This window comes from Muntiacus reevesi, chromosome 9 (assembly GCF_963930625.1).
Source record: "Muntiacus reevesi chromosome 9, mMunRee1.1, whole genome shotgun sequence".
NCBI lineage: Eukaryota > Metazoa > Chordata > Mammalia > Artiodactyla > Cervidae > Muntiacus > Muntiacus reevesi.
Genome location: NC_089257.1, coordinates 73496298 through 73523929, shown reverse-complemented (window position 1 = coordinate 73523929; position 27632 = coordinate 73496298). Strand labels below are relative to the sequence as shown.

The following is a 27632-nucleotide window of genomic DNA, read 5'->3' as shown; positions in this document are numbered from 1 at the left end:
AGCAATGGGTTCCCCAAATGTCAGAATAATCATAGTTAACACTATTATCATTCTCCGGAAATATGTATAAGAAAGCAACATCACGTAATGATTCCAGTCCAGACGCCAGTTCTACCACTTTCCACGCAATCATGGACAAAAAAAATTAACTTCTTTGTATCTCAGCTATCCCATTAGTTAAAGAGTAGATAATAACATGTAGTTTATGGAGTTTTCATGAAGGTTAATATAATCTTGCTAATTGTTCAAAGTTAGTCATTCATGTTTTCTATTCCTCTTCGTCCTCCTACTAAGAAGCAATTGAAAAATTATAAGTGAAAAGCTAAACTGGATTGCTTAAAAATATTTTCATAAATTTCCTTTGAGCTTTGCGTGTATAAGTGAGAAAACCAGGCCCAGGTTACACATCAACCACTGGCCTCAGATAGTCAGAGTGGCGGGGAAGCGAGCCAGCGCCACTTCACGAGGCTTCTGCACTAGCTTCTCCGGCCGAGGGCCGCTTGGCGGCTCCGGCGCCAGGCCCCGCCCGACCCCTCCTCCGCTGCCGGCCAATGGCCGCCGGCCGTCGCGGTCCGAGGCTGCTATTGGAAGAGGCGGCGCGGTGGGAGGAGCTGAGTCGGGGCCCCGCCGCGCCGCGCCGCGCCGCGCCGCGCCGCCCCGCACTTCTAAGCCAGAGAGAGAAGTCGGAGATCATGCCTGTGTTAGCGGCCCTTCTGCGGCGCGGCGCGCGCGGGCGCGGCCCCCTGCTTCAGAGGCGGGTACAGGTGAGAGGGTTTGGGACTCGCCTCGCGAGGCCTTGGCCGCGGCCGCGCGGCCGGAAGGAGCCCTCAGTGCGGGCCTTGGGAAGACCCCCGCCCCGCGCCCAGACACGCAGGCTCCTACGCAGCGTTTCCGGTCGCCGCGGCCCTGTCGGCGTATAGCCGCCGCTTTCTAGTGTCAAAGCGGGCAGGTGTTTTGACGCGCAGAAAGGCCCGGGGCCTGGTTTCGACCTTGCCCCACGGGTAGGGAAGTCCTGTAAAACTGCTTCCCAGCTTTTCTTCGAAACACATTTGTGAACGTTACAGTCAGGAGGTTTTAATTTCATGCCGTAGGTAATCATTTTGGGCTTACAGAGTGATGATAAATCGATGTGCCAACTCGGAGCAACTTCAGACCTATTAGGGAAAATAAGTGGCTCCTCGGTTTCTTGATGCGTGGCGCTTACGTACCAAGGGCATCCAGAGCCTTGTTTGTGTTGTGAACACAGGAGCGACAGCCTTGGAAGAATCTACTATTTTCCATCCATCAGAGCGAGCTAGCTTGCACAACAGCTTTAGGGTCTGGCAAAAGCCAAGGTCGAGAGTTTCAGGGTGTGGTGGTGAGGCGTGACTTTTCTAGTTTGGGTGGAGCAATAAAATTTGAAATCTAGTTCTATTGTTAAGAGTTTAAATTTGACTTAAGTCATTGAGGACCGTTTATATTTTTGTTATTGTCATAATTAGAGGTCTAGGACGGTTGAAGTCGGGGGGAAATATCTTGCATTATGCAAGAGATTGTGAAGGAATAAATGTAGAACTTGTCAAATGCAGAGTGAGGATGGAGAACCAAGGGAAAAGGAAAAGTCTAAAATTAATCCTGGGGGACTGAGATAATAAAAGTCAGGAGGAGTGGTTTTCCAGGAATCATGAGTTCTTCGTGTATTTTTTAGTTTGTGGTAAATCACAAAAATGTGACCAGGACATCCTGAATTTCAAACCAGAGTTTACTAGGTAATTAGGTGAAAACTAGATACTTAAGTTTGTAAAAAACAAAACATAACGAAGTGCAGAACCCTCTTAATTTAGTTTAATTAACAGCTCAAAATCAAACACAAATGTTGCTGATGAGAAAAATGAAGCTGTAGATTATATAGCGTGTGATTTGTGGTGTTCGTTTGTTACTTAAATTAAGTGGTCATTTACTGAAGCATGGAGATACAGTTTGTTTTAACAGGATTTTCAGTGTTCCGTGCCCCTTTGTGGAATGAAACGTAATCTCTAGCCTATTAAACTGGCTTTTTCTCGTTTGCCTTCAGAAACACACAGGTCTCCCTTAATCAGCAACAAACTTATGGCCTTAATCAGAGCTTTTTGCTTTTCAACTGGAGTTGCTTTTTTCATATGGTCAAAAGAGTAGTCCTTGTCACCCTTGTTTACATCCATTTCTCTTGAAACCTCTGCAGTTAGATTTCTATTCTACTCAACTGAAGGCTACCAGTCCTTTTCATTTCCTGTGTTTCTTCTTCTTGACCTTTCTTTATGCTGTGTTTGATGATGTTGATGGGGCTTCCCTGGTAGTTCAGTCCATAAAGAATCTGCCTGCAGTGCAGGAGATGTGTTGAATCCCTGGGTCAGGAAGATCCCCTGGAGAAGGAAATGGCAACCTACTCAAGTATTCTTGACACTGTTGATTATTCCCTCCTTTAAACTCCTGTCTTGCTGTTTTGAAACAAGTTAATTTTCTTTTCTTTTTTTTGTAACTTTAAGCCTTTTATTTTGTATTGAGGTATAGCCAGTTAACAATGTTGTGGTAGTTTCAGGTGAAGAGCAAAGGAACTCAACATTGCATATAGGTGTATCCATTCTCCCCCAAAGCCCACTCTATCCAGGCTGGCACATAACGTTGAGCAGAGTTTCATGTACTACAAAATATGTCTTTGTTGGTTATCCATTTTAAATACAGCAGCATGTACATGACCTTCCCAAAGTCCCTATCTATCTTCTCCCACCCTCCCCTCTGCAACTGTAAGTTCATTTGCTAAGTCTCTTGAGTCTCTTTCTGTTTTGTAAGTAAGTTCATTTGTATAGTTTATTTTTGGATTCCATGTATAAGGGATGTCATATGATATTTCTCCGCCTCTGTCTGACTTACTTTTAGGTCTATCCATGTTGCTGCAAATGGCATTATTTCATTCTTTTTAATGGCTGAGTAATATTCCATTGTACCACAATGTACATTGTACATATGTACAGTGATATATGTACCACATATATGTATATGTGTACCACATCATCTTTATTCATTCCTTTATTGACAGACATTTAGTTTTCTTCCATGTCTTTACTGTTGTAAACAGTGCTTCAGTGAACATTGGAGTACGTGTATCCTTTTGGATCATGTTTTTCTCCAGATATATGCCCAGGAGTGGAATCGGAGGGGCATATGGTAGTTCTAGCTTTAGTTGTTTAAGGAACCTCCATACTATTCTCCATAGTGGCTGTACCAATTTACATTCCCACCAATAATGGAAGGAGGGGTCCCTTCTCTCCATAACCTTTCCAACATTTGTTTTTTGTGGATGTTTTGATGATAGCCATTTTGACTGGTGTGAAGTGATATCTCATTGTAGTACTGATTTGCATTTCTCTAATAACTAGCAACGTGAAACATCTTTTCATGTGCCTATTGGCCATCTTTATATCCTCTTTGGAGAAATGTTTATTCAGGTTGTATCCCATTTTTTGAGTGGGTTGTGTTTTTGAAGCTTTTAAGCGTCCTAGGCTGTTTGTAAATTTTGGAGACTAATCCCTTAAAGGTCACATCACTTGCTCATGTTTTCTCCCAGTCTGTGGGTTGTATGTTCATTTTGTTTATTGTTTCCTTTGCTGTGCAAAAGCTTTTGAGTTTAAGTAGGTCCCATTTGTTTATTTTTGTTTTTTTCCCCATTTTATGGGAGATGGATCAAAAAAGATGTTGCTGTGAATTATGTCAGACAGTGTTCTGCCTATGTTTTCCTCTAGGGGTTTTATAGTGTAAAACTATACACTCACATTTAGCTCTTCAATCCATTTTGAGCTTATTTTTGTGTATGGAGTTAAGGAATGATCTAATTTCACATTTAGCTCTTCAATCCATTTTGAGCTTATTTTTGTGTATGGAGTTAAGGAATGATCTAATTTCATTTTTTTACATGTGACTGTCCAGTTTTCCCAACATCATTTGTTGAAGAGATTCTTTCCAACATTGTGTAGAATTGTCTTTGTCATAGGTAAATTGATCACAGGTGCATGGGCTTATTTCTGGGTTTTTTATCCTGTTCCATTGATCTATATTTCTATTTTTATGCCAGTGCCATACTGTTCTGATGACTGTAACTTTGTAGTATAGTCTGATGTTATGAGTCTGAGTCCTCTAGCTCCCTTTTTCTTTTTCAACATTGCTTTGACTATTTGGGGTCTTTTATGTCTCCATACAGATTTTGAGATTTTTTTTTTTCCTAGTTCTGTGAAAAATGTCATTGGTAATTTGTTAGGGATCTCATTGAATCTGTAGATTGCCTTGGGCATTAGTCATTTTGACACTGTTGATTCTTCCTATCCTCTAAAAGGGTATATATTTCCATCTGTGTATATCTTCTTTAATTTCCTTCATCAGCATCATATAGTTTTCAGAGTACAGGTCTTTTGTCTCCTTAGGTAGCTTTATTCCTAGGTATTTTATTCTTTTTGATGCAATGGTAAATGGAATTGCTTCTTGAATTTCTATTTCTGATCTTTTGTTGTTAGTATATAGAAATGCAACAGTTTTCTGTGTATTAATTTTGTAACCTGCAATTACCAAATTCATTGATGAGTTCTAGTAGTTTTCTGGTAGCATCTGTAGGATCTTCTATGTATAGTATTCTGTCATCTGCAAGCAGTGACAGTTTAACTTCTTTTCCAGTTTGGATTCCCTTTACCTCTTTTTCTTTTCTGGTTGCTCTAGCTAGGATGTCCAAAATTATGTTGAATAAAAGTGGTCCTTTTCATGTTTGTCTTGTTCTTGGTCTTAGAGGGAATGTGTTCAGCTTTTCACCACTGAGTATGGTGCTAGCTGTAGATTTGTCATATCTGGCCTTTATTATGTTGAGGTATATAGCCTCTATGCCCACTTTCTGGAGAGTTTTTATCATAAATGGGTGGTGAATTTTATCAAAAACTTTTTCTGCATCTGCTAAATGATCATATGGTTTTCATTCTTCAATTTGTTGATGTGGTGTATCACATTTATTGATTTGGGGATGTTGAAAAATCCTTACATCTCTTGGATGTAAAATCATCAGAGATGATGATCTCTGATCATGGTGTATGACCTTTTTAATGTATTTTTGGATATGAATTGCTAGTATTTTGTTGAGGATTTTGGACTCTATGTTCATCAGTGGTCCTGGCCTCTAAATTACTTTTTTGTGGTATCTTTGTCTGGTTTTGGTTTTGGGGTGATGGTGGCCTAATAAAATGAGTTTGGAAGTTTTCCTTCCCCTGCAACTTTTTGGAACAGTTTCAGAAGGATAGGTGTTAACTTTTCTCTGAATATTTGATAAAAATTCACCTGTGAAGCTGTAGGGTCCTGGACTTTTGTTTGTTGGGAGGTTTTTAATCATCATTTCAATTTTAGTGCTTCTGATTGGCCTGTTTATATTTTCTGTTTCTTCCTGGTTCATCCTAGGGAGACTGTACCTTTCTAGGAATTTGTCCATTTCTTCCAGGTGTCCATTTTATTGGCATACAGTGTTCACAGTGGTATTTATGTGGAGTCCGCTGTAGCTTCATTTTTTTAAATATACTGATTTGAGTCCTCTCCCTTTTTTTGTTGATGAGTCTGGCTAATGGTTTATAAATTTTCTTTTTCTTTTCAAAGAACCAGCTTTTAGTTTTATTGATCTCTGAGAATTTTTTCTTTGTCTCTATTTTATTTAATTCTGCTCTGATCTTTATGATTTCCTTCTTTCTACTAACTTTATGTTTTGTTTGTTCTTCTTTCTCTAGTTGTTTTAGGTATGAGGTTAGATTGTTTAGTTGAGATTTATCTTGTTTCTTGCAGTAAGATTTTATTGCTGTAAACTTCACTCTTAGAACTGCTTTAGCTGCATCCCATAAGTTTTGGACCATTGTGCTTTCATTTTCATCTGTCTCTAGGATTTTTTCTTTCCTTCTTCTTTGATTTCTTCAATGATCCACTGGTGGTTTAGTAGCATACTGCTTAGCTGCCAGGCGTCTGTGTTTCTTAGAGTTTTTTTTTTCTTGTTTATTTTTAATCTCATCGTGTTGTCATCAGAAAAGATGCTTGATATGATTTCAGTTTTCTTAAATTTACTAAGGCTTGCCTTGTGGCCCAGCATGTGATCAATCCTCAATAATGTTCCTTGTGCACTTGAGAATGAGTAGTCTGCTGCTTTTGCATGGAATGCTGTATAAATATCCATTAAGTTTAATTCATGTAAAATATCAATTAAGGCCTGCATTTCCTTATTGATTTTCTCTGGATCATCTGTCCATTGATGAAATTGGGGTATTAAAGCCCACCCTATTATCATGTTACTGTTGGTCTGTGCCTTTATGTTTGTTTGTATTTACCTTATATATTGAGGTGCTCCTATGTTGGGTGTATATATATTTATAATTGTTATATCTTCTTCTTATATTGAACCCTTGATCATTATGTACTGTCCTTCTTTGTCTCTTGTAGCAGTCTTTGTTTGAAAGTCTGTTTTGTTGGTTATGAATATTGCTGCTCTAGCTTTCTTATTATTTCCATTTGCACAAAATACCTTCTCCCATCCCCTTACTTTCAGTCTGAAAGTGTCCATAGGCTTGAGGGGGGGTCTCTTGTAGACAGCATATATATGGGTCTTATTTTTTTAATCCACCCAGCCAGTCTATGTCTTTTGGTTGGAGCATTTAATCCATTTACACTTAAGGTAATTATTGATATGTATGATCCTACATACATAGGACTTCCCAGGTGGCTCAGTCATTAATCTGCCTGCAATATGGGAAACCTGGGTTTGATCCCTAGGTCAGGAAGATTCCCTGGAGGAGGGCATGGCAACCCACTCCAGTATTCTTGCTTGGAGAATCCCCATGGACAGAGGAGCCTGGCGGGCTGCAGCCCATAGGGTCGCAAAGTGTCAGACGTGACTGAGTGACTAAGCACACATAGCACATGATCTTGTTCAGTTCAGTCATGTCCCACTCTTTGCAACCCCATGGTCTGCGCACACCAGGCTTCCCTGTCCATCCCCAACACCCAGAGCTTGCTAAAACTCATGTCCATCGAGTCAGTGCTGCCATCCAACCATCTCATCCTCTGTCATCCCCTTCTCCTCCTGCCTTCAATCTTTCCCAGCATCAGGGTCTTTTCCAATGAGTCAGTTCTTCACACCAGGTGTCCAGAATATTGGAGCTTCAGCATCAGTCCTTCCAGTGAGTGTTCAGGACTGGTTTCCTTTAGGATTGACAGGATTAATCTCCTTGCAATTCAGGGGACTCTGAAAAGCCTTTTCAAACACTGCAGCCCAAAGGCATCAATTCTTCGGCGCACAACTTTCTTTATGGTCCAAGTCTCACATCCATACATGACTACTGGAAAAACCATAGCTTTGACTATATGGACCTTTGTTGGCAAAGTGATGTCGCTGCTTTTTAATACGCTGTAGGTTGGTCATAGCTTTTCTTCCATGTGTCTTTAATTAATTTCATGGCTGCAGTCACCATCTGCAGTGATTTTGGAGCTCAAGAAAATAAAGTCTGTCACTGTTTCCATTGTTTCCCCATCTATTTGCTATGAAGTGATGGGACAGAATGCTATGATCTTAGTTTTTTGAATGTTGAGTTTTAAGCCAACTTTTTCACTCTCTTCTTTCACTTTCATCAAGAGGCTCTTTAGTTCTTTTTTGCTTTCTGCCATTAAAGTGTTTTTGTTTGCATATCTGAGGTTATTGATATTTCTCCTGGCAACCTTGATTCCAGCTTGTGCTTCATCCAGCCTGGCATTTCACACGATGTACTCTGCATATGCATGAAAAAAGCAGGGTGACAGTATACAACCTTGATGTAAACCTTTCCCAATTTGGAACCAGTCCATTGTTCCATGTCTAGTTATAACTGTTGCTTTCTGACCTGCATACAGATTTCTCAGGAGGCAGGTAAGGTGGTCTGGTATTCCCATCTCTTGAAGAATTTTCCACAATTTGATGTGATCCACAAAGGCCTGGCGTGCTGCGGTTTATGGGGTCGCAAAGAGTCAGACACAACTGAGCGACTGAACTGAACTGAACAAAGTCAAAGGCTTTAACCTAGTCAATAAAGGAGAAGTAGATGTTTTCCTGTAAGTCCCTTGCTTTTTCTGTGATTCAGCGGATTTGGCAATTTGATCTCTGGTTCATCTGCCTTTTCTAAATCCAGCTTGAACATCTGGCATTTTTGGTTCACGTACTGTTGAAGTCTGTCTTGGATAATTTTGAGCATGACTTTGCTATCGTGTGAGATGAGTGCAATTGTGCTGTAGTTTGAGCATTCTTTGGCATTCCCCTTCTTTGGGACTGGAATAAAAACTGACTTTTTCCTGTCCTGTGGCCACTGCCGAGTTTTCCAAATTTGCTGGCACATTGAGTGCAGCACTTTAACAGCATCATCTTTTAGGATTTGAAATAGCTCAGGTGGAATTCCATGACTTCCACTAGCTTTGTTGCTAGTGATGCTTCCTAAGGCCCGCTTGATTTCACACTTTGAGATGACTCGCTCTTGGTGAGTGATCACACAGTTGTGGTTATCTGGGTCATTAAGGGATAAGGCAATGGCAGCCCCCTCCAGTACTCTTGCCTGGACAATTCCATGGATGGAGGAGCCTGGTAGGCTGCAGTCCATGGGGTCACTAGGAGTCAGACACGACTGAGCAACTTTACTTTAACTTTTCACTTTCATGCATTGGAGAAGGAAATGGCAACCCACTCCAGTGTTCTTGCCTGGAGAATCCCAGGGATGGAGGAGCCTGGTGGGCTGCCGTCTATGGGGGTCGCACAGAGTTGGACACGACTGAAGCGATTTAGCAGCAGCAGCAGCAGCAGGGTCATTAAGACCTTTTTTGTATAGTTCTTCTGTGTATTATTGCCACCTTTTTAAAATATCTTCTGCTTCTGTTAGGTCTGTACACCATTTCTGTCTTCTATGTGCCCATCTTTGCATAAAAGTTTTTCTTGGTATCTCTTAATTTTCTTGACGAGATCTCTGGTCTTTCCCATTCTACTGTTTTCCTCTATTTCTTTGCATTGTTCATTTAGGAATGCTTACTTGTATCTCTTTGCTATTCTTTGGAACTCTGTAATTAGGTCGATATATCTTTACTTTTCTCCGTTTCCTTTCACTTCTCTTTTTTTTTTTTTCAGCTATTTGTAAAGCCTCAGACAACCATTTTGCCTTTTTGCATTTCTTTTTTTGGGGTGGGTTTTGATCACTTCCTTTTGTACAGTGTCAGGAACCTCGTCCATAGTTCTTCAGGCACTCTGTCTATCAGATCTAATCCCTTGAATCTATCTGTCACTTCCACTGTATAATCGTAAGGGATTTGATTTAGGCCTTAATGGCCTAGTGGTTTTCCCTACTTTCTTCAACTAAATCTGAATTTTGCAAGAAGGAGTTTATGATCTGAGCTACAGTCAGCTCCCAGTCTTATTTTTGCTGACTGTATAGAGCTTCTTCATCTTTGACTGTAAAGAACATAATCAATCTGAATTTGGTATTGACCATCTGGTGATGTCCATGTATCGAGTTGTCTCTTGTGTTGTTGGAAGAGGGTGTTTGCTATGACCAGCACATTCTCTTGGCAAAACTCTGTTAGCCTTTGCCCTACTTCATTCTGTACTCCAAGGCCAAATTTGCCTGTTACCTTAGGTATCTCTTGACTTTGTACTTTTGTATTTAGTCCCTTATGATGTAAAGGACATCTTTTGTTATTGTTGTTATTTCTAGAAAATCTTGTAGGTTTTCGTGGAAGACCTTCAGCCTCTTCAGCATTAGTGGTTGGGGTATAGACTTGGATTACTGTGATATTGAATGTTTTGCCTTGGAAATGAACAGAGATTGTTCTGTCATTTTTGAGATTGCACCCAAGTACTACATTTAGGACTCTTGTTGACTGTGAGGGCTACTCCATTTCTTCTAATGGATTCTTGCCCACAGTAGTAGATATAATGGTCATCTGAATTAAATTCTCCCATTCTGGTTCATTTTAGTTCACTGATTCCTAAAATCTTGATGTTTGCTGTTGCCATCTCCTGTTTGACCACTTCCAGTTTACACCGATTCATGGACCCAGCGTTCCAGGTTCCTATGCAATATTGTTCTTTATAGCATCACACTTTACTTTCACCACCAGACACATCCACAACTGGGTGTTGTTTCTGCTTTGGCTCAGCCTCTTCATTCTTTCTGTGGTTATTTCTCTGCTCTTTTTCAGTAGCATTTTGGGCACCTCCCGACCTGGGGAGTTCCTCTTTCAGTGTCCTATCTTTTTGCCTTTTCATACTGTTCATGGGGTTCTCAAGGCAAGAGTGCTGTAGTGGTTTGCCATCCCTTCTCCAGTGGTCCACGTTCTGTCATATGTATGTATACGTAGACTATATCTATCCATAATAGGGCGATGCTGCTTGGGTTTGAAATCCCATGTCTGCACCTTGTTGGCTCTGGGACTCTGGGCAGGTTGCCTGACCTGCCAGTGCTTAAGTTTCTTCACCTGTAAGATAAGAATAGTGATACCCACCCATTAGCTTGTTCTAGATATAAAACATGCTCCGTATCCATCTGTTTGTATCTGCCCCACTTGCGACCTCCCTAGCGTTTGCCACGTGAGCTCTCGCCCAGTCTCCTTCCCCTTTTTACTTCTGCTCATACATTCTGTCCACTTCAGCCAGAGTGGTCTTTTTATAATAGTAAAGCCTTCAGTGGCTTCTCGTTATACAGACTAGAATCCAGACTCCTTCTCAGGCCCTATTTGGTCACTCCTTGCTTTTTTAGTCTCAGCCAGACTGTGTGTTCTCTTGAGTATGTGACTTCTGCTACACTAGTCCACTTTTTCTACTTGGCATGTGTTAAGTTTGTTCCTAATTCAAGGCCTTGTCCTAGTTCTTCCTAATGCCTCAGATGCTCTTTCCCTAGACTTTTCCCAGGCTGACTCTTAATATTAAATTTCTCAGCTCCAGTGACATCTCCAGAGAGCCCTTTTCTGAATATCCTATGTGAAACAGGCCCTCGATCTGTAACTCATTATCCCATTTTGTTGACTTCAAAATGTACTCACCCTACCTGAAATGTTTTTCAGAGGTGCTAGTAAGACCAGACTTTGTTTATTTGTTAAGTGTTCCTTGCCATCATTGGGATAAAAAAATAAAATTAGTCTCTTCTTGAAACTCACAGTCTGATAGGGAGACACTGAGGCCAGTGAGGGAATTATATGTTTTGGAAAAATAGAGCATGGATAGGTGTGCTGCAGAAGCTAAGATTGAAGTGCCTGCCTGCATTGTCAGGGGTGGTCTCTAGAGTGCTTGGAGCAGATGGGCTGTCCTTGAAAGATGATTGTGACATGCAAATAAAATTTATTGGCCATGTTCATTCATCACATGTCTTGATCCTACTATAATTTTGCCATTCCTGGCAAAATTTAATGAGCTTTAGGCATTATGCCAAGTGACAAGGATATAGCAGTGAACCAGGAAGGAGGCAGGTGAAAGAGAGGATTGCTTACAGGAAGCTTGTATTATATGGAGAGAGCATAAATATGTATACCTTGTATTTACACAGTGTGAGAGGTGCCTTGAAGGAAATAATCATGTTGAAATAGAAGCTGACTTAAAAGTAGCCACAGAGAGGTGCTGTGCGGTTGTGTTGTTTGAGCCGAATCCTGAAGAACAAAAATGAACCAGGCAAGTCAAGTTGGAGAAGGACTGTTAACTGGTAGAGGCACACAGTAAAGAGCTTGAGGTGGAAATGGGTTCAGAACAAAGAGGAGACCAGTGTGGCTGGCACAGAATAAGAGTCGTATGAATGGAAAGAAAATCAGGAGCCAGATCATACCATCCAGGTCATCAGGAGCTACAGTTCCAAGAGCCAGGAATTTGTAGGGTAAGGGATAAACTTTGGATATCATTCCAAGAGCAGTGGAAAGCCATCACAGGATTTTAACCAGGGGAGTGATACAATCTGATTTATGTTTTGCGTGCATGTGTATGTGTGTGTTTTGATTTTGTTTTTTTGGTCCGTACCATGCAGCTTATGGGATCTTAGTTCCCTTGGGATCTCAATTTCCTGATCAAGGATTGAACCTGAGCCACAGCAGTGAAAGTGCCAAATTCTAACCATTGGACCTCTAAGAAACTCCCTGATTTACGTTTTAAAAACGAGATGCACTAAAGAAGGGAAGTTGGGAAGTTGCAGGAAGTGAAGTAGAGGCTGTTACAGTGGCAAGAAACGGTGGCGGTGCAGATGAAGTAAAGTGGAAGAATTCAGGTATATTTTAGACACAGTATTTCAGTACCTATGATAGAATATCTCTGGGTATTAGGCAAAGATGGAAGGTGAGTCCTTAGATTTTTGGCTTAGCTCCTGGGCAGATTGTGATGTGATGTCCTGAGGTGGGAAATACTGGAAAGAAACTAGTGTTCTTAAAAAAAAAAGAAAGAAACTAGTGTTCTAGGGTGACAATTGAGAGCCCTGTGTTGGAGAGTAATATCAGGCTAATCAACTTGGCACTTGAATATATGAGTCTAGAGGTCAATTGAGTGGTCAAAACTAGAGATAGAAATTTGGAAATCATCAAGACATAATTGCTGTTTAAAACCATGGGGCTAGATACGATTATGGAGACAGTGAAGTTTGAAAATTAAAAGGGGCCTGGAACAAAGCTCTTTGATTTCGAGGAAAAATATCCACAATAGCTAAGTAGAAAGTGGCTTTTTTGAAGATACACACTAGGTAAGCTCTTGGACATCCAAAGTTAGGAAATAAAGTGAAGCTGGCTTTGGTGTGGAAGCCTAGCTAGAAAATTATTAACTAGGTTACCTTGTTTTGTCTCTTGTCGTATGCCATGGTCTTTCCTTCCTTTCTGAGTGTATATGTTATATTCCCTTGGTTCTCTGCTTTCTCATGGCTCTTCTCTTTGCTGTAACCTCTGCTTTTACATGACATTGCTGACTGACTCCAGCCCCTTGGCCCTTTCACTTCCAGTGCCCATCATCCAGTTGATCAGGTTTCTCAGAGTGCTAGCTTAGTTCATTCCATACTTGAAATGGGGCATAGTTCATTCCGTTTTTGGTCCATCAGGTCTGGCCACTGGGAGGAGGATGGGAGTCACCTTGTAGGTACTTAGGGCTGTCCCTCTCAGACTCTGAGTAAGGGGCATGGTTGGAAAGACAATGACTGGCATGTTTACTACAAGTAGAAACTTTTAATTCAAAGTTCGGTCACAGATAATATGCTCAAATCTTTTAGTATAAGGAGGTTATATAAGCAGCAGCCCAGTTTGGGCTTACTTAATTTAGAACTCAGAGTTAATTTAAAATTACATTTTACAAAGTTTATACTTAAAAAGGATTAGAAACTTTAAGATGATAAACTTATCAGAAGTTAAAACATGCATTTCCAATCAATAGTTAATCAGGTAAGAGTATTGCAAGAGTAGTAATATTTAAATTTCAACAGTAATATATGCTAACTGGAAAATTTAGAAATAAAGGTATAATGCAGAAAAAAGAAATTGCCATATTCCCATTGCTGAGAAATATAAAGTGATATAGATTAATATTTTTTACATATTTACACATTTACATTACACAAAAACACATTTACATCTGTTTTTACATAACAGATATTTATATTACAGGAAATAAGGTATGCGGAGCGAAGTTATGTATCAAAACCCACTTTGAATGTAAGTATAAATTTAAATGTGCTTTAAGGGAAATGTAGTCAATTAAAAACTGCATATTCTTACTGCATGTATAGGTGAGTGCCAACTTGATAGTTAATTATTGAAACATTAAGTCAAACACCCTTATTAACATAAAATTCTTTAGAGCTAGTGCCCTGCATAATTTCTGCTTCTTCCCCGATCACTGTCTACTGTAAACAGCCATCTCTAAAATTAGACAGTGTTCTTCCTTTATTCTCAGGGACCCCCGGTATATTGTACTGGTACATTCCAGAGGCCACATGGAAGATACTAGAAGAAAGAGGCTGAATGAGCTGGAGATTAGACAAGAAGAACTTTACTTGATCACCTAATGCTTTCTGAGGGATCCTGTCTTTGTTTCATAAGGATTCCTAAAAAGACTTAGTAATAGCCTCCAACCAGAGTCTACGAAATGGTTCTCTTATTATCTATGAGAAATTATGTATGTATGTATGTATTTAAGAGAAAGTAGAAAGCAAGTGTAAGGAGAAAATTGTTAAAATAGTGTTTTGCAGGGTTTAAGAGAGCTTTTATCTTTTTTTCCTTCAATTTTATGTTGTTTTATTAATAGTTTAAGAAATTATGGCTGTGAGACTTCCCTGGTAGTCCAGTGGTTAAGAATCACCTGCCAGTGCAGGGTACAAGGGTTTGATCCCTGGTCTGGGAAGATTCCACATGCCATGGGGCCACTAAGCCCGTGCGCCGAAACTACTGAAGCTCGCATGCACTGGAGTGCAAGCTCTGCAACAGGAGAAGCCGCTGCGGTGGGGAACCTGGCACCGCAGCTCGAGGGCATCCCCCATTCACCACAGCTAGAGCATGCCTGTGTGCAGCAGCAAAGACCCAGTGCGGCCAAATACAAAGAAAATAAAAAGAAATTATGGCTCTGGCTGTGTCCTAGTGAAGCGGTGTGGCCCCTACTAGCATGTAGGTTCTTGGTTCCTAGCCTAAAGTTTCCTTTCAGTAAGGAAGCCCTTTAATTAGGATTGTTTATTACGCAGTTAACAAGGGTAAAGTATTCATTTCTTAAATTTTGACTGAGGAATAGAAACTTAAGCTTCTGGTCTATGCCTATTTTAGTACTGGTTTTTCTTAGCTTTCTATTAGGTTTTAAGTCATAAAGTACTAGCATTATACTGGTTTTAGTGCTGTTCAAATACTGAGATTATTTTCACCTTTGATGAGTAATTAGTCACTTATAAAAAGTCTGTTTCTTGAATAATATATCTATGAATTATGCTTATTTATGGAAAGATGATTTTGATAAAATATTTACATGTAATAATTGTTACCGTCTTCTGTCTTGCCAGGAAGTGGTCATAGTAAGTGCTACAAGAACACCCATTGGATCCTTTCTAGGCAGTCTTTCGTCTCTGCCAGCCACTAAACTTGGTTCCATTGCGATTCAGGGAGCCATTGAAAAGGCAGGTCAGTAGTTGCTTTACTTTTTGTGTTGAGGGGATAGTGATTCATTGGAGCAAATGTTTATTTTGCACTTCCTGTATACGTAACACTTAGAAATGGATTAATGAAATGCATTTTTGAATTCTCTTGAAAAGAAGTCCTTGGACTAACAGTGTTAGTAATGAAACTCAAAACTGACAAAAACCATTCCTGCTTTATAATTAGTCAGGTACTTTACTAGGTAATTACTAATTGTTGAGTTGAATAAAATATGGAAATGTTTCTTGATTTTTTTAAAAAAGGGATTCCAAAAGAAGAAGTGAAAGAAGCATACATGGGCAATGTTCTACAAGGAGGTGAAGGACAGGCCCCTACAAGACAAGCAGTACTGGGTGCAGGTACTAGGAATGCATTTTTGCTTTTATATTTGAATGTTTGACGTGGCGAAATGGAGGTCATTTCAGCTTAAATAGAATATAAATACATAATAGACTTACATTGACTAAAGAAATGTTTCAGATTATGGTTTAACATGCTCTATTTTATTACACTTGTGTTTGAAAAGAATCTGTTTTTTTCAAAAGTATGATTTATATTGGTTTTAGGCTTACCTATTTCTACTCCGTGTACCACTATAAACAAAGTTTGTGCCTCAGGAATGAAAGCCATCATGATGGCCTCTCAGAATCTTATGTGTGGACATCAGGTAAGAAGTACCTTCTTTTCCACTTTATAATTAAAATAATATGCGGTGCTAAGAAAACACTTAAAGCCTAAACATATTCATACTTTAGAAGTGAAATTCTTTCTCGTAAGTGCAGTTTCTGTGTTGTTTCAGACACTGAGGTGTGTTTGGATTTGCCAGTTAACATTTGAAGTAGAGGTTAGAATGATAGCTGAAGTGTCTTGTATTAAAAGTAGTTTCCAGCTAGGATGTTTTAGTGCCCCTTCCACTTAGAGTTTCTGGGGGATTTAAGACATCATAAATGTTGTATTTGCTAGATTGAGAAGGGCTTTCATTATAAGTGAAAATAAGGTGCTGACCCTGGGGATCAAATCGTTGACTGAGCCCAGAATTGATGACTGATTTGTTGTGCCTCACGTCCAGATTTGGCTGTAAAAATGTGCGGCATTCTATTGGCCTTGATGATTTTGATCTTGTTTGAGACTGGGCAAGAGACAGGCTGCTCAGCAAATTATATGTTAGGAGACTAGACCTGAACTCATAGAACTAAGAGTTTATCAGATCCAAGCCCTTTTATCAGTTGAAGAAAGAGGTTGAGATGACTACAAACATACAGGGCTTAAATTAGAAAACAGGTGTCTCTGTCCCTGTGTAGTGCATTCTGGCCTATCAGGGCATAATACACCAAGATAAAAACCAGTTGTGAGGTGTTTGCAGATTATTTCTTATATATACATAAGAATCACAGTTTTGCATACCCTTGCTATTACTCGTCCCTTGCCTTGTTTCCAGGCAAGGCAAAGAGGGAAGAAAAAAAAGAGTGATACCTGATACATATGCTAAAAACTGAAACAGTATAGAAAATTATAAAATGAAAAATATTTCTTCTTACCCTGCTTTAAGTGTCTAATTTATTCATCACTTTCTTGTATATTCTGCCACCTAAGAGCAGAAAAACTTTGGGCAAGTTGCTTAACTTCTGTGCCTCATGTAATGTATTGGAGATCTTTCTGTATCAGCACCTGAGATAGTTTTCTATTGAACTGAACAAGTATAATATATTTTGGGGGTCCTTATTGAATGGATATCTAGGTTGTCTCCAGTTCTTCTCTATTTTAAAGAATGCTCCAGAGAGTACCCCTATGTGTGTATCTTTGTCTACTTATAAATGATTAAATCAACTCTTAGTTCACTATACTAAGCATTATAATGTAGTGGTTAAGAACAGAAAGTCTGGAGCCAGACTAATTTCAAATCCTAGCATTGCCTGTCATTCGCTGAGGAACTATATATGGACATTCACCAGAGACAGGTGAATAAAACATTAAAAAAATCTTACCATGTGTAGGTCTTTCTTTTGGAAAAATTTCTAAGAGGAGAATTTCAGAGTCACAGATTTAAAAATTTGGATATTTTCAAATACTTTCCATAAAAAAGTTATACCAGTTACATATTTCCCAAAGATTGTGAGACCTTGTTTGCTTATACATAAGGTAACACTGACATCAGGTATTACCAAACCAAATCCTAGTCAAACCAGTGGGTAAAAAATGGTCATGAGATCGTTAGGTGTTTGAAAACTGAATGACAAGGATAATTTTGTCTCAGTTGATTCTCTTGTGGTTCTCTATAAAATGCTTTTAGTTAATATTCTTTGATTCATGTCTGTATTTTTAAAATTATCTGACTTAGACGAATACTAGGAATTGCCTTCGGAGAAGGGAATGGCACCCCACTCCAGTATTCTTGCCTGGAAAATCCCATGAACAGAGGAGCCTGGTAGGCTACAGTCCATGGGGTCGTGAAGAGTCGGACACGACTGAGTGACTTCACTTTGACTTTTCACTTTCATGCACTGGAGAAGGAAATGGCAGCCCACTCCAGTGTTCTTGCCTGGAGAATCCCAGGGACGGGAGCCTGGTGCCATCTATGGGGTCACACACAGTTGGACACGACTGACGTGACTTAGCAGCAGGAATTGCCTTATTTTGAATATTACCTACTGATCAATTTTATTTAACACTGTAGAATTGATAATGATTTCTGTCCCTTATTTTCATCATCCCCAGGAAATACTCAGTATTTCAGGATAACAGAATAAAACTTATATAAGAACTATTTGAGACTCTCCATATTTCACAATAGGCTAAGTATTTAGGTTTCTTTGGTATGGAATTTCTCTTTGTCTTTATTCCTGATTAAAGATTGTGAGACTATAACGTTAGTTTTAATTTTGTTTACATTAATCTTTTATTTTAAACTTTGTTTCAAATTAGCCTTTATAATGCAAATGAATTTTCTCTTGTTGATCTGTAATTACAGGTTAGTTGATTAATATTTACTAAACTTCTACTATATATGCCAGGCACTAATTACATAAAAATATATATGACAAAGTTTCTGTCCTCAAAGGAGCCAGAAAGGCCTCACTAGTTCAGTGAAAAGGGTTGACATATAAATATAGCTACATTACTGTGTAATATTATTAATAAAAGGAATACACAATAATTGAGGAACACAAAAGAAGGAAGGGAGACTGTTCCAAAAACGGATAGGGGAAAAAAAAGTGATAGAAGTAGGTAGTCAGGGAAAGTGGCTGACAACCAATTTGTTGGGTTGAAGGGGCTGTGTCTCAATTAGTTTTAAAGGAAATACGGTGTTTTCCTTGTTGGTGAATAGGTCAGAAGTGCAGAGGTGTGTGAATTAGCATGGTGTCTTTGAAGACCTTGATATTTTTTTTCCTTCTTGGCCTTACGGCATGTGAGATCTTAGTTCCACAACCAGGGATTGAGCCCATTCTCCCTACCGTGGAAGTGCAGAGTCTTAAGTGCTGGACCACCAGGGAAGTCTGTTTGAAGACCTTTAAACAATTCTGTATGACCTCCACTCGTGTAGGTCCAGGCATGAGACTGCAAAGGGAGTGAAAAGCCAGATTGTAAAGAGCCTTATATACTGTGCTGGGGAGTCCTTTACGGAGTGCAATGACCAGACTTAGTCTAGCCAGAATGACTCAGATGAGTGTAGATGACACTTGGATGGAAGGAAAGGCTTTCTGTCAGATGACCAAGTTAGAAAGTTGTTATAGCTGTTTGGGAAGAGTTGATGAGGAGGATCACAATCAAGGAACTAGGATTATTTCTGAGAACTGAGATTATATTTTTGGCAGTGTCAGTGAAATGAAGGATTTAGAAGAATTTCAGAAGATGGTTTTACATTAAAGATTCCTATTACTGTCTGATTCTGATCTTAATTACCATTACACATTTCAGACCATTTCCTTTTACCAGCATCAAGAGAGTACTTCTTATATTGACTGTATAGCGATGTTTCATAAAGTTCGGGTACAATCCTTGTTGCTGTGTAAAGGGTATAATGGATTTACAACTACAGTTGACCCATGAGCATAGATTTGAAGTACCTGGGTCCACTTAATGCACAATTTTTTTTCAATAAATACGTACTACAGTTGAGTCTGTGGATCTAGAACCATGGATAGGAAGGGCCAACTGTGAAGTTGCTCCCAAATTATCAGGTGTAGAGGATTGATGTTCCTAACTATGGTGTTCAAAAGTCAGTGGTACCATTTGAATTGATGCTGGGTTTTTATGTGTTGCTGAGCAGGACGTGATGGTGGCAGGTGGGATGGAGAGCATGTCCAATGTCCCCTATGTAATGAACAGAGGAGCAACACCATATGGTGGAGTAAAGCTTGAAGATTTGATTGTAAAGGATGGACTCACTGATGTCTACAATAAAATTCATATGGTGAGTATTGCTTTTTTAATGGAGAAATGCCATCTGCTTGATTAAAAAAATATATATATTTTTTTCCAGAAACTGAAGAATATAAATGTTGATTTAGCCATTCATTTTCGGAAAATGTTTTCTATGCTCATCGTATCAGCTTGGCTCAATTTTGGAATAGATTGCCCCACACTGACATAGTGCATTTTCTGACTTCTAATAATGCATACCATAACTGTTTAATTATTTGTCCTCAAAATAGCAACTTCTGGGCTAATTCAGGTAGCTGAGATGTGAGTGAGTTACTGAGTACAGAAAGAAGTATATTTCAAGAACTAAATTTAACTGCTAACCACTGTTTTATGTTATAAAAAGCTAATATTTTATAAGTTTTGCAGAGTTACTTAGATTTTTTAAAAATTCCAACTTTTATCAGGGCAACTGTGCTGAAAATACTGCAAAGAAGCTGAGCATTGTACGAGAGGAACAGGATGCTTATGCTCTTAATTCCTACACCAGGAGTAAAGCGGCATGGGAAGCTGGAAGATTTGGAAATGAAGTTGTTCCTGTCACAATTACAGAAAAAGGTTGAAGGATTGTGTTCCAAAATAGATTTTAATTTTTAATAGACTTCACATGTTCCTAAGCTTTTTATGTTTAAGTTTTAAATTGGTACTTTTAAAATTTCAACTGAAGATGCTGACACTGTTGCTAATGGTTAGTAAAGAGAATGTTGCTAGTTCAGAGATAATTCAACCCAATTTAATATCTGATTCCAACTCAATTGCAAATTCCACTATGCGTATTCTTTTTGAGAAGTGTATTTATTAGAACTCTTTCTAATATAACTGATAGACTGTTGAACACGTTAAGTGAAAAGGGGGTGTTTACTGGAAGGCTAGTTGGGGGTTCGTCCCAGAACTGAAAGCTGTACGGCATTAGCCAGTCAGCGCCGGGAGCTGCAGGGATTGGAAGAGAATGGGCAGTGCCGTTAGGACATGCTGTCGTGGCTTCTCAGCTTCCTACACTGCTGCCGCCATCTCCAGAGTCCGTCTGTAGGGCTCTCAGTCACAGAGGAAAGACACCTTCTCACCAACTGCAGCAGAATGAATCCACAGTAAAGACTCATTAACTTGGTTTAGTTTACATTTCCATTCTAGAAATAATTACTGTAATGAGAATGATGGAATACCCGAACTTAACCAAACTTACCCAGCCTACGTCTACATTGGACATGTACCCGTGGGGTTAGAAGAATGTCTGTGATCATAGAATGAGCTCAAGAGAGAAGACAGTGGGATGTGGCTGAATAGAAGATTTAAATTGCATCACGCTACTTAATAAACTCTTCTTTAAGACACTAACAAATTATAGGTGGTAGATTCTTGAGTGGAATTTACTTGGGATGGTATAAGGTATATGGGCACACAAAGGAAAGCAGAGACTATCAGGAACCTTTTGCACTGTTTCTTACTGAGCAAGTAACTATTATCTTTACTGCAAAGATTACTTAATTTAAGATTTTTGTTTTAGGTAAACCAGATGTAGTGGTAAAGGAAGATGAAGAATATAAACGTGTTGATTTTAGCAAAATTCCAAAGCTGAAGACAGTTTTCCAAAGAGAAAATGGTTAGTATTAAGAAATGAAGCATATGAAAAAAAGACAGTCAGTATACCATATCTAGTTGTAGAACTGCCTAAGGATTTTTTTTTTCTTTTTTCTTTTCTCTCTTTTTTTTTTTTTTTTGCCTAAGGATTTTTAAAAAGTAATTCTAGAAAACATCTCGATGTTATTTAACATTTTCAGTGTATTAGGCTCAAATGAAATTAACAAAACATTTATCCAAAGTATATTTAAAATTGTATAATAATTCTTTGTTTTTGTATAAATGTGTTTGAAGTTTTTTAAAATTATTTTTTATTGGAGTATAGTTGATTTACAGTGTCGGAGTAGTTTCTGCTGTGCAGCAAAGTGAATCAGTTTTATATGTGTATATATATATATATATTCATTTTTAGATTCTATTCCCATTTAAGTCATTACAGAGTATTAGATAGAGTTTCCTGTGTAATACAGCAGGTTCTTACTAGTTATCTATTTTATATAGTTAGTACTTTTAATAATGAATATATATAGCCTCTGAAACAGATTGTAGAATGACTATATAATTCAGTTTTTCATGTGCATTTCATCTTGAAGTTTTTTTGTGATATGAAAGCCAAGTTTACATATTATGTTAAATATCTGTAAGCCTCTGGAGGACTAAGCTGATAGCTCTTTTTTTAGTGTTGTATCTCTGGTCCTCAATAAATAAATGTATCTAAATGGGGTTCCAGGGTTCTAAATCCTTTGAGGAGAAAAGATCACTTCTGCTTTTAACATTGACTGTATATAGCTGTGATAATAATCTGAAATAACCTTTTTCCCCTTTTCTGACTGAATTTCTCAATGCGAGCTATAGGAGTGGATCAATGTTTTGTTTTTTTTTTTAAATATTGTAAGGAATTTTCTTACAAGTTTATATTATAAGGAATTTTCTGGCAGTACAGTAGTTAGGACTCTGTGCTTCCACTGCAGGGGACATGGGTTCAATCCCTGGTCAGGAACTAAGATCCCGCAAGTCTCGTGGCTTGACCAAAAAAAAAAACTTATATTGCCAAAGTATATTTTTATAATTTTGACAGCAGTCTATAATAGTATCTTCATTGGTATTTATAAGGAAACAGCTTAATTAACATATGATTTGTATACCATAAAATTCTCCTGTTTAAAGTGTATAGTTTAGTGATTTTTAGTATTTATTTAACTTCATGTGATTGTAGAGAAGAAGTAGTATGATTTTGACACCGATTTGCAAAATGTATGAGTGTCTGCTCTGTTGTGGATAAGGGAAGATGTAGGGTTAGGAGAAACGTGAAGAGGTCCTTATCTTTGATGAATTATAAACCAGAATCTATCCAGTGCCATTATGCATGCATTTTGAGCTGGCTTTGAATAAACACAAAAAACTAATATAAAAAGACATACATACCTTAACTGTGTTATACACTTACACGTTGAGTTATGTATATATCCTTAGGGCAGGACTGACTTCCATCCATATTTTCATGCATCTAGCAACCCAGGCAGTCTTCTGTGGGAATTTGTTAAATTGACCCCAGTGAATTCAGTGTGAAAGAATGTTCTGATGTCATGCTCACTGACACTTTCAGGAACAGTGACAGCTGCCAATGCCAGCACGCTGAATGATGGAGCAGCCGCTGTGGTTCTGATGACCGCAGATGCAGCCAAGAGGCTCGGTGTTAAACCACTGGCAAGAATAGCAGGTAGAAAGTGTTCTGAACTGGTTTATTCCTAAACCCCTGTGAACTCTTCTTGATATTGAGATTCTTTATCAGTAATACATAGAAGTTGGTGATTTTTATCTGTCTTACATTGTGACATAATTTAGTACATGTTTTAATTGGGATAGAATCTCCTTTAATATTTTCATTATGATTTGTTTTATATAAGGGAAAGTTTTCAAACATCTTTTCCTATTCTGAATGGTGGGAGAGTACGAGGTACAGGTTTTCCTCTGGCATTGTCAGGTAGAATAGAAAGGATATGAGCTTAGGAGTATGAAAAACGTAACAGTACTGGCATTTATTATTAACTACGTGGTCTCAGAAGATCCTTCCCTGGTGGCTCAGAGGGTAAAGCATCTGCCTACAATACGGGAGACCCAGGTTTGATGCTTGGGTCGGGAAGATCCCCTGGAGAAGGAAATGGCAACCCACTCCAGTACTCTTGGCTGGAAAATCCCATAGACGGAGAAGTGTGGTAGGCTACAGTCCATGGGGTCACAAAGAGTTGGACACGACTGGGCGACTTCACTTTATGTGGTCTCAGCATTTCCTCAGTCTCCTGAAGCATATTTGTAGCTGTAAAGTCTGCCTTGCCTTCTTCATAAGGAGTTAAAACAGTTGCCGTTTTGTTTAGATCATGGTTTCTTAACCTCAGCAAAACAAATAATTGTGTTGTAGGGCCTGTTCTATGCATTGTAGGATTTTTAACAGCATCCGTGGCTTCTGTCTATTAGATACTATAATAAGTGGCATTCTACCTGTTGCAAAAACCAAAAATATTTCTAGATAATGCCATTGTCCCAGGAGGCAATTCCCTCTAACTCCCTATCTGTGAAAATCAATGGCTTAGATGATTGGTATAATTTTATAAAGTATAGAATCTTAGAAAAGGCACAAACACATTTAAATATTTTACAATTGAATTTTTGCATATCATATGAGTTGTTAGATATAGCTTTGGGTATTTGTAAAAAAGATTTTAATGATCTATTTCTTTTTTATATAAAGCATTTGCTGATGCTGCTGTAGAACCTATTGATTTTCCAATTGCACCTGCATATGCCGTTCCTAAGGTGAGAACAAAATAATATAGATCATATCTCATTCTGCCAATTTCTGGTTTTGCTTATACCAAGGTTGCATGTTTTAGATTTTAAATGTTATTCATCTGCCAAAGCATAGCAGTAGCTTAGTTTCAAATCTCACTTCTCCTGAAAACAATGAAAGCAGCAAGGATAACAGCAAAAGTAAAAGAGCAACACACAAACTGTATCTTCAGTGGAGCAGATAAAAACTGTGTAATTGAATTCCTTGTGCTGAACTCACACACAGAGAACGGTAACCACAAAGGAGGAAGTTGGTACGGCAGAGAAAGGGGAATGCTGAGAGTCCAGGGTTCCAGAATTCAAAGCAGATATGCATTACTTAGAAGGAACAGTCTTCTAACAGGGGAACTGCTGGTAGCTGGTGTTAGAGTAAAACTAAAGATGGCGAGAACTCTACTCCAAACTGTCAGTTTGAGTCTTTGTGGGAAGTAACTAAGGGGTCACATGAAAAGACACAGTGTTGTGCTGGTTTAGGGGTTTAGGGATTTCAGAAGACTGCAGCACATATTCCTTTTCAGAAGTAGAAGGCCACACCCTGAGAGAGAACTTCTGGGGGTAACATCCAGACTTAAAGAAAAAAAAACCAGAGGGGAGTAGGATAGCGAAGCATAAGGAACCGGGAGTGATGACGCTCTGTCCAGAGGTGGCAGATCTCAGAAAACAACACAGTTATACAGCTTCTGAAAGTGAACGCATCACACTGGAAAGGAGGGTGATGAACATTTCTCAGCTAGATTCTGAGAGTGAGAAAAGTGGCTACACGTAGCTACTTGTTTTATCTTGTGTTGTTGGAACTAGAGGAAGCTGTTTGAGCTTTACAGCTCAGAAAGCTACCTGAGCTTGCTGTTGAAGAAAGCAAGGGGGGAAAGTTCATGTTAATTATTCTGTTGCTCAGAACTAAAAATGTTCTAAAGATAAAGGACTCTAGCAATGTTTTATAAAGATAAAAGCTTAAAGATAACATCTGCAATAGCTGAGGAACTATCAGAACAAGAAATCATAATAAGACTTTAAATAAATCATTCACAATGAAGACACAATCACTCTGAATGGCTGTGCCCCAAATAACCCCATGGCACCTTTTATAAAGCAGAAACTCTAGGGGATGCAATGAAAACTTATTAGAGATTAATGTAATTCTTTGACAGATAAGGGCTTCACAGGTGGTACAGTGGTAAAGAATCCTCCTGCCAGTTCAGGAGACACAAGAGTCATAGGTTTGATCCCTGGGTTGGGAAGATCCCCTGGAGTAGGAAATGGCAACCCACTCCAGTATTCCTGCCCGGAGAATCCCATGGACAGAGGAGTCTGGTGGGCTGCAGTCCATGGGGCACAGAGTTGGACACGACTGGGTGACTGAGCATACACACACACACAGAGTACACCTCTTTCTTTGACAGATGAAAGAATCTAGAACTAAGCAGCATATAATCAGTAAAGTAGATCTTAAGAGTATATGTCAAGTATGTACCCCCAAATAAAGAGTATGTGTTCTTTTCCATGGAATGTTCAAGATTCATGGAATGTTCAAGAAAATCAAGTTTTCTCTTTTCAAAATAGAAATATGATAATGCAAACAAAGATGAGAAATTAAGGAATTTCCTGGTGATCCAGTGGTCAGGATTCCACACTTCTACTGCTGGGAACAGGGGAGACACAAACAAAAATTGCAGAATTTTGAGAAGATAAAGTAAGTTTTGACTTAATTATCTGAACATAATCTTTATTTTTTTTAAATTTAGGTTCTTAAAGATGCAGGTTTGAAAAAAGAAGATATTAGTATGTGGGAAGTAAATGAAGCCTTCAGTCTGGTCGTACTGGCAAACATTAAAATGCTAGAGATTGATCCCCAAAAAGTGAATATCAACGGAGGAGCTGTTTCTCTTGGACATCCGATTGGGTAGGTAAAATCATAAAGAAAAAGAAAGCTAGATTAATGGCTATCTTTGTATTTCTCTCTAAAGTTAAACTGCTTCATGATAATTCTGTTGGCCTTGTTTACCATTTTTTCTTCCTACCCGTCCTTCATAAGGCAAACACCATTTCTGATAGAATCCCCACTGAACACAGAGATCTACCACTCTAGTTACTTGAAAACTAATGTTGTTTTATGATGAAGATAATTTAAGATTCAAGTCTATGTTCGGGCTTTTGTGGGGCTTCCCTGGCTGTCCAGTGTTTAAGACTCCACTCCCACTGCAGTGGGTGGGGCTCAGTCCCTAATTGGGAAACCACGGTCCCAGATGCTGCTCAGAGTGGCCAAAAAAAAAAAAAAAAAAACTGTAACCATTCTCGAAACAAGGCTCCCCAGTTAAAGTGGTTAACTTCAGCTATAAGTCATGGCTCATTTGGTTATTCACACAGTCTATAAACCATTAAAATACCACAATGCTTTCTTGATCCTAGGATGTCTGGAGCCAGAATCGTTGTCCATTTGGCTCATGCATTGAAGCAGGGAGAATATGGTCTTGCCAGTATCTGCAATGGAGGAGGAGGCGCTTCCGCCATGCTGATCCAGAAACTGTAGACGACAGCTGTGGTCTAAGGCAACAGCCCTATGTAGCCAGAAAGGTCTGCTGTAATCAGGGTGACTTGTGTCAGAATAATCGCGTCCTCCAAAATCAGAACAATCTATTTAAATTTTTATTATTTTCAACTCTTTTTAAAAAATAAGGTAAAAAGATCAAATCCCAAAACCTTTGAGATTATAGAATTTTATTCTTCTTCTTTACATTTTTTATAATGTTGAACAGATTTTTGTTATAAAGCTATACTGTTTGAAATACCATTGTGCCTAATTATATTAGTGACTTACAAGTAGAAGCTTCCATGTTAGAGAATAAATCTTAATTTACATTTTTGAGGATTGTTAAAGATTAAGTGAATATTACCTGTCACTAATTTAGACTTAATAGACCCTTCAAAGTGAGAGTAGTTATTCTGTGCAAACTAGGAATACCTTATATTATTAGTCAAGAAGCCAAAGACATTGTGTGTAGTGTTGCTAGAAATAAGAGGAATCCATGTGCTCAGGTCTGAAGTGGGTGCAACTTCTCATAAGCTCATCATTCAGAGTTTGTTGGGGGTGAGGTTAGGGATTCTGTTTTCATGAATACAGCAGCACAGAGAGTAGGAAAGAAGGTGGAAACTAAACCGACCAACTGAATGGATTTATGAAGAGAAGAGATTGTCATATTCAGTATGCTACAATGCCTGTTCTTAAGCAGATAAAAATGCAGCATAAGTGTCCTGAGTTGCATCCTATCTAGAAAAAAAAAAAAAAAAACACATTGTAGGCAGGGTCGATGCACACCAACCTCAGCTGTAGTTCAGAGAAGGGAAAGCTTCTGTCCAAAATCATACTGACAATAGTGGGGGACTGAGGGGACAGAAATGTGGCATTACAGATCTCGTGTGGCAAGTAAGTCACAGTGAATCCTTATCTTTGAAGGAAAAAAAGGTAACATATGGAAAAAAACTGTTCTGAGGACTATGACAAAGGCTACTTTAAAAAATTTCTGTATAGTAGTTACAGCTAGCTCCCTTTTGCACAGACTGATGTTGCAGCTGGAACTCCGATACTTTGGCCACCTGCTGCGAAGAGCTGACTCATTTGAAAAGACCCT

The 27632-nt window shown here is 38.8% G+C and overlaps 1 protein-coding gene across 2 annotated transcripts; it reads left to right on the top strand.

Annotated features, from left to right (window-relative positions):
- Window positions 1-621: 621 nt before the first annotated feature.
- ACAT1 (acetyl-CoA acetyltransferase 1) lies at window positions 622-26867 on the top strand. 2 transcript variants are annotated; one of them, XM_065944272.1, is made up of 13 exons: window positions 676-764; window positions 12042-12278; window positions 13651-13698; window positions 15030-15147; window positions 15426-15521; window positions 15729-15829; window positions 19430-19573; window positions 19989-20139; window positions 21086-21181; window positions 22766-22879; window positions 23909-23973; window positions 25749-25906; window positions 26413-26867. In XM_065944272.1, the coding sequence occupies exons 5-13, from the start codon at window positions 15458-15460 to the stop codon at window positions 26531-26533; spliced, it is 1014 nt and encodes a 337-aa protein (XP_065800344.1). In that variant the 5' UTR covers window positions 676-764; window positions 12042-12278; window positions 13651-13698; window positions 15030-15147; window positions 15426-15457; the 3' UTR covers window positions 26534-26867. The 2 variants fall into 2 exon arrangements, with proteins under 2 accessions (XP_065800342.1, XP_065800344.1); XM_065944270.1 differs by lacking the exon at window positions 12042-12278 and having other exon boundaries at window positions 622-764.
- The last annotated feature ends 765 nt before the right edge of the window (window positions 26868-27632 follow it).